At 31.7% G+C, this 8,179-nt stretch overlaps 1 protein-coding gene across 1 annotated transcript in view; it reads left to right on the forward strand.

The window, feature by feature from the left end:
• Window positions 1-2,290, forward strand: part of LOC110115615 (protein HESO1) — an 11,931-nt gene extending 9,641 nt beyond the window's left edge. Inside the window, exons 6-9 of the mRNA XM_020848918.2 lie at window positions 168-237; window positions 492-616; window positions 1,672-1,782; window positions 1,878-2,290. Coding sequence (XP_020704577.1) covers window positions 168-237; window positions 492-616; window positions 1,672-1,782; window positions 1,878-2,087 — 516 coding nt within the window. The 3' untranslated portion in view covers window positions 2,088-2,290. The remainder of the gene's footprint in view (window positions 1-167; window positions 238-491; window positions 617-1,671; window positions 1,783-1,877) is intronic.
• Window positions 2,291-8,179: the final 5,889 nt, after the last annotated feature.

Below are 8,179 nucleotides of genomic sequence, written 5' to 3' on the forward strand. Positions count from 1 at the left end.
GGACAATTTTCTTTCTACTTCTTAAAGCGGCTTTTTAATACAAAAATTAAAAAATTTGTACTAAAAAACTGATTTAAGAAGCAATAAGAAAGTCGTCTGAGACGAAGTCTTAGTTTTAAATATTATGGCTGGGGATGGTTTTAATGCTTCAGTGTCTTGCATATCAGACATGCAGGCCTGCAATTTTTCCTCCTCTCAGGGATTTATATAAGGGAAATATTGTTGATGATGTGAAAGGTATATGACTACTGTTTGGTTCTTCTATGATAATATTATGGCTCTACATACTAATATTGCTGATACCTGGAATCACTCTCTTTCTGTCTATTTCTTTGTCAATGATAACCTTTTGTGTAAAACATATTCAGAAAATATAACTTGCCGGCTTTTAAGGTTGTTCAATCTTTACCAGAATAATTTAATTTGTTCTAGCAGACATTGCAAGGTTTGTTGATAGGTTTCATTCTTATTGTCCTTTCTTTTTCATGAAGGTCACAGTACATTGAGACACGTTGAGGATTCCTTTGTTGCAAAAATTGCTACGTTTAGGTCCGAAATTTCTGGTCAGAGAAACCAAAGCTCTATTTGTCAGCTTTTAATTTCTTTCTTTGACAAGGTAATTCTCCAAGCAGTATGTTGGTACTTGATTATATTATTTGGAATGTGTTTTTGAAATACATCGCTGTCCATACCTCAAGAGTACTCAGAATAGTTTAGTGAACTAAATTGGTATTTAGTACTGAACTCCCCAAATGCTGTTAACTAGTTATGCATACATATAAGTGCATAAATTTCTTATAATAATATTCATTAGCCTCTCCAAAGAGGAAGAGGGTATATAAATAGTTGAGGTTTACAATGAAGAAATAAAAGACACATGCCCCTCAGGGTCACAAGCAACTATTCTCTCAAGTGAGGGTAATAGCAGAAAAATGCATAAATAAATTAAATACATATGATAACTTAAAAATAAATCGGTGTGATCGTGGCCGTATATTGTCGGCCTCGTCTCTGGTAAAACCTTCCAAGGCCAGATGTCCTCATCAAAACCAGTCTGATTTTTATTTTGGCGTTGATGTAGAAGGAATTTTATTTTTATTAGTCTTATTTTTATTTATATAATTAAGTTAACAATTGGCTAGCATGCCAAACCTCTCAGTCAAGTCTTTTTGCCATATATTAGGGTTATTTTAGCCTTTAAACCCTCAGCCTTAACTCCTACCTTTCTTTGTGACACCATATCAGCCCTTTCTTATATTTGTCCAACAAAAATTCCTAGAAGTTATAAACATCTAGGATAATGCCAAGGACCGACCTAAACCAGGATCATAGCATGGTGAGCCTTTCCTACTGGGAGGAAATTCTAAAACAAGATAAACATCTAAGGAGTTGGAAAGTTTCAATGTGAAGTGCCAGTTCTGAGATTTTGAAACAAACATTAAAAAAAAATGCTACTGTTCAACTTGGCAAGATTTTGACTACTTTCTGGTGAAAGCAAAGAGCATGTCTGATATTGTTTTTTCAATGCATTTGTTGAATGAGGATTTCACAACTATAACTGTAAAGTCTTGTTACTATCATTTTTGTTATGATTGACAAATGATGATTTACTTGTACGCTTTATATTTATTATTTTCACAAGATGACAGTGATGGTATTTTTCACTCGTAGTTTTCTGCACTTGGTACTATGGCCTCGAATCATGCCATCTCAACTTACAGAGGAGAGTGGAAACCAATTTACAGCAATCGCAGATTTTTACGGAAAGCACAAGTCCTTCGTGTATGTACTGTCAATAAGCCTATCCCATTTTGTCCCAAATATTCAAATTTTCCGTTAAGGTTACATTTGACCGTTACAATAATTTGCTTATTTAGATTGAAGATCCTTTTGAGCAAACTGAAAATGCTGCTAGAGCTGTTGACACCGAAGGGCTTGCTATGATATCACAGACATTCTCAGACATGCACAGGAAGCTTTCATCGCGCTCTGCACCCTTGGATCGGACATTATTGCTTGACAATCTTGTAAGACCTGAAATCAAATCAGATCTTGAGCATCGAAGAGAGCCAATGAACCCAAGATGAGTTCCTTCCATCTGTGAATCGGACGCAGCAGCCTCAGGATTGTTCGGCAAAGCCAGAGAGTAGTCAATACCGTTTTGTTTGAAGATAGGATGAGAACCATCAATCACCAAGGTCATGCAATGGTAAGTTAGCTGTGATACTATGACAAATTTGGTATGTTGGATGATGTTTGGAATGTGATCACCAAAACTTTTCTGCTTTAATGGTTTTGGAAGATATTTGAACTGCCCTGTTTGTATCTAATCGGCTGATTTTCATAATTACAGACAGCTTAAATTTATGCTTTGGTTTGTTTAGTTACCTGCAGATAGAAAATATGTTATGAAATTTTTTTTTTTCATTTATTTTATATAGAAATTTGAAATTTTTATATTTGGAAGTGTTAAGAGAGCTTATGGAGTTTAAATTTAATATTGATATTTTGAATTTTTAATAATATTTAAATAAATTTAGCATCTTTGTGTTAAGAATGGAATTATTAAATGTTAAAAAGGATTAGCAAATGCAAAGATCTGTTTAATTTCGTTGTTCTTACTATTGCTTCCAGTCCAATATTTCTGTATTGATTGACTTTAGTTACCGTTAAAGTTTAACGATTCAATCGAGAAAATTTTAAAATATTATGTTCAAAATATTCTAATTCAAATTTAATTAGTGTTTAATCATTAGATTTATTTTAAAATGTGTGATATAATTTTTTATTGATTAATTATATATTATACTTGAAATGCCTTTTAAAAAAAAAAACAAAGATCTATCTCTATTTTACCTAATGGATTAATACATTTTCTCTCCTAATCAAATCATATTTTAAATAAGCAGACAAAAACCAATGTAAACATAAAGAACAGAATACTGTAATCATATGCAGGCCATGATCAACTGTGGGAATTAAGGTGAAAAACTTGGCAGTTTGACCGATAGGATCTCTTGTTGGCAGCCTGCTCGAACTTTCTAGAAGCTGACTGGTTCTCTTCCAAGCCTGTTTGGATGAAATATCTTATCCACCAAGAATATTTAACTCCGTAACTTTGCCTGGAATTAGATGATTCAAAAAAGAAAAAGAAAAAAAATCAAATGTCTCACACTGCAGAGCGAGAACTATCGTATAGTATATCGTCAATTGTGGATATTCAGAAGGTCGAAGGAAGATTTTTTGCAGAGAAAGGCCAGAGATGCGATGTTAAGGCAAGATACCAATAAACAAAATTTATTTTTTTTTCAATTAAAAAAAAAAAAACAAAGGCTGGAGTAGCGCTAGTGAAAGGTAAGATTAGAGAAAATCGTCTTAAATGGTTTGGTCACATAAAACGGTGGCCTTCCGATGACCCAGTTAGAAAATTAGAGGTATTTGATTTAATTTATATTAAGAAATATAGAGGTTGACCTAAAAGACTTGATTAGAAAATATTAGAAATTATCTTTTTTTAATAGATTTAAATGAGAATTTGACTTTTAATATGACACAATGGAGAAAAAATGATTCATGTAGCCGATCCCATGTAATGAGACAAAGACTTGATGTTGTTGTTGTATGACTTTAACGGCATAAAGCCATAAACTGCTGAAAACTAATAACATAGACTGCTGAAAACTGATAACATAAACAAAGTTAAATATATACGTACGGCAATATAATTAAAACACAAACGCTTCAGCAACAAGCATGCACAAAACTATAGCTTTGATCTGAAGCCTAAAAAGTTGGACTAGCAAATATAGCAATTCAAACATACAGTTATGCATCCACGTCAAATAGATAATTTTGACGTGGAAGCATCACCCTCTTTATCTGAATATTTCTAAAAAAATTCTTAGCAAGTGTCTTTGTGAACAACTTGGAGTCATACTATATATCATAGATATTTGGACCAATAATAAATAAAACACAAGATGAAAATTTCTCATTAAAAAGTTTATGTATACTTTCTAGTAGCAAGAACCTACATCTCAAGATATGCCAATCAATTTTATTATTAGCCATTGCATATGCTTGAGATTCAAGCTTTTTCTAAGTTAGTAATCTTGGTCGGTCCATCAATATCAAGCATTAGAAGAAGATTACCATATGAATGTAGCATGCATTCTTTAATAACTTCTCCATTCCCATAATTTTTTTTTTTTTAACGAAATTTTTTTTTTTTTAACGAAACCTGCATTATTTATCTTGTACTTTCTAACAAAGTCAAAAGCCATTTTAAATGATTTATCAATACTTCCATCATATATGATTAACATTTCATAGGTGAAGAAATGGTTGGCTGCTCCCTTTTATTATTTAAATCAAAGCTATTGGAAACACAAACCAACATGTTATGATAAAATTTATTTGTCACTTCCTCTTTATAAACATCTTGCCGGAGAATTTTTTTCATACCACAATGGTTCCATAGGCATAGCAGAGAAATTTAGTCATCCAAAATAATTTGATAATGATTTGATTGATTGTATTTTTATATTCATAATTCAATTCAAGCTCAAGTATTCTTCAAAATTTATTTATTTTGAGTTCAAGAAATCTCCAAAAAATTATTTAATTTGAGTTAAAGAAATATCTCAAATTTATTTTATTTGAACTTAGAGAAATATCAAATTATTTTATTTAGGCTTTTGATCGTCAAAATTTTGGCAGTATCCCGAAGTCTTCCCCACGTAGGGGACATCTACAGGGATTTTAGGCCACCCATCACACGCAATAAAGAGTGTATGGTAGGTGTATGTAGACACCGCGGCCGTAGTCTTCATTCCCACCACACGCAATAAAAGCGTGTATGGAGTCTTTGAATGTACATGTTTGAAAGCATAATTATTCCACCGCGTACGGATTCTTATAAGCAACCCATCCTCGTCGTAGGCGTCGCACCGGGTTTCCATCCCACCACGCGCAATAAAGGCATGTATAGGCAGTTCTCCGGTGCATCGCGAACGCCGAAGACGGGACTTGAGCTTTAAAGTTTGGCAAACAATATACCTTGACGAACGAGAGGATGACGACGGCAGAGATTTGCAGCAAGAGGCTGAAGATTTTATTTTATTTATGTTTTCTGATTTTTTATTTTTTTTTAAGTTTTTTATATATAAACAGAAAAAGAAAGGTTAAGAGAGTTTGCTATACGGTGATGAGTATTGAGATGGGTTTTGTGTGAACAGATAAGCGGTGAGGTTGGGATTGGAGGAGTACGTGGTTTGTTAGTGGAGGAAGAAGGATAGGAAGATGACGGGCTGATTTGGTACAGTTAAAGATGACTTGGTCGGCTAAGAGAGTGATTGTTTAGGCTTCAGAAAGTAGAAGAAGATTCAGGTTTGGAGAGGTTTGCGAACAGAACGATGTGAATGAGAGGAATTGAGCAACAGAGGCGTTGAGAAAACAAAGGATGAGTGCAACGTGCGATGAGGATATGAATTATGCAGGAAACGTGTTGAGTTGTAGATATTTAGCAAGACAAAGCTGGGGGAATGAAATCAGAAAATATCATATAGTTTTATAATATGATACTGTTATGAGGAGATTTATGTAAGAATAAAACTAAAGTTTATTATATAAAGGAAGAAATGTCCATAATGTGATTTGAAATAAGAAATAATATTGAATTGCTATCTTTCTTTTTTAATTTAGTATTTATAATAACAACTTCACTATTAATTATTATTAAGTTAAATACATATGGTATTATTTATAAACTTAAATATGGAATTTATACAATAGGATGATTATTAGTATTTAATTATATATTTACTAATATTTTAATTGATATTATATAAAATAATATATCAATGCTCGTCAATTTTTTATTTATTGTGTTCTAATTCATGTGTTGACGTCGCCTCGTAACGTACCAATTTTTCATTTTTGCTCGTGTAAGGATTTAAACAAGGGACGATATATGCGTGGTCAACGTAGAGCAATATTCTGCTTATAGTCCTTCAAGCAACGTCGAGGTGTCCCTTCCTAATTAAATTTAATATTTTGAACATATTGATGCAGCTCATTTAATGATCGGCGAATATTTTGAATAATTTTTTCTAGCGTCATATATGCTTGCTAACAAAGTGTTGCTCGATCAAGCTGCATACAAACAATTTCTATTGGGTATATTTTAATGTCCTAAATACATTAGAAAATGTTTAATCATTTCATTATGATCGAGATACTCAAATCTTTGTCATGAATGATTTCTTGTTGACCAACAATAATCGATCACAGTCTTCGTTGCTTGCATTGACCGTGCCATATATGTAGAGGTCAACACGTCCGTATGCGCATCCAAATAGATTAGAGCTTGATGACATGCTATGATAATGCTAACCAAAAAAAAAAACCCTTCTTATTCTTAGACTTAATAGGCTTAATTGCTTCTTTGAACTTGGGACATATTTGATTGGGGCCTTCAGATGGCAAAATAAGTGTTAAGTAGAGTTGAGCAGTTAGGCTTATGAAAAAAATAAATTAATGTAAGTTTACATTAAACTAAGAAAAGTATTTAATTCTAGTTTAGCTTAAGCTTTTTTTTTTAATTAAAGTTAGGTAACACTAAAGTTATATTTTACCTAACACTAAAGTTATAGTTTACCTAATGCTTTTTCCATATCAGATTAGTTATCCCCCCCATAATTTATATATATAACTTTTTAGCATTGGATATATTTAGACAATTTCATCTTATGCTTTATTATATATATATATATATATATTTCACATAACAAATATTTCACTTTCTTTTTAGGATTATTTTCATAAATTGTCCATATCTAAAAATGCATGTTATACTTAACTTTACAAATATATCATGATTATTTCTTATGTTGACAACTTAAGGAAAATGCCCGCAAAAGTATTTTTCATATTGGCAAGCAAGCATTTTCACGCGTGGAGCTTTTCTATTAAGTGGAAGGATTTTCTGGAATTATTTTGTTCATGCTTTTTTTGTTTTGTTTTTGTTAAGTTTATTTCATCTCAGCAGTTAAGTAAATCAAGTAGAGAGCATTCTCTAACTCATCATTCTAAATCTTTGTTCGGTTCCCTAAAAGCAAGACCGCACTCATGCATATAAGTGGTATAATGCTAATGAGATTATTCTTCTAAAGAAAATAAAGGTTGGCTTCTTTGAAGCTACCAACATAGCTAGATTCTATTTGTATTGTTTCTCTTATTCTTATATTTGTTGGTAAATCACATCATAGTCCAACATTATAAAAAAATTCTCAATATTCTTGATCTCAAATTTGATTTTTTAGCTCATTGTCAAAAACATCTTTAGCTCAATTATTCTTTTGCAGAGCAATTTTGTTTACAGAAGCAGTCTTGTCTGAGGTACATTTCAACTTATTGGTATATTCTTCCCATATTTCAATCCTGTCTCCTAATAAGTTATAAAGTTGTATCACTTCTTTTAATTGCATAAATGAAAGGTTATCATAATTGGAGTCATATTCTTAAAAAGGATGCATTAATGACATAATTTAAATGAAAAATAGCAAAGAAGTTAGAAGTAGCAATTTACAAGGAAACTAAATTTTGGTGAGACCTTATGAAGTTAAATGCATTAAGATCTTGCGTAATTCTTTTGTAATTGATGGGGAAGGAAAAGTGAAATGCATCACCATGTATATATCTATAGATAGCAACACGTTCTGCCCAATGCACATAATTTTGGAAATATTAGTTATATCTATCAAGAAATTGATGTTCAAAGTTTATTTTTGATGGTAAAATATTGAAAAAGCTATAAATCCTCAAATAGATTGTTTGCTTGAACATGCATTAAATATAATCATTTTGCTTATAAGAAAGTCTCTTATCATCATTGACAATTCTTTTCTATGGGGGCTATTAAATTGATGATATTTTTCATTTATGCAATAGGAATTGTAGTTTACCTTCTCTCTCGTAATTTCATTTATTTGCTTCTTCTTATTTATACTATCATTGTCTTGACCCAATGGTGAAACCAAAGTAAATCCCATCTCTCACATTCAAATTCTTTCGATCTTCAAGATCTAGAACTCTCTTGCATATCTCCATTGTTTACTTAATGTGTACTATACGAGTAATTTAAGTGTCTAAATTTATTTATGTTCTCTACTTTATATTA

Source organism: Dendrobium catenatum, unplaced genomic scaffold, assembly GCF_001605985.2.
Source record: "Dendrobium catenatum unplaced genomic scaffold, ASM160598v2 fragScaff_scaffold_1028, whole genome shotgun sequence".
Taxonomy (NCBI): domain Eukaryota; kingdom Viridiplantae; phylum Streptophyta; class Magnoliopsida; order Asparagales; family Orchidaceae; genus Dendrobium; species Dendrobium catenatum.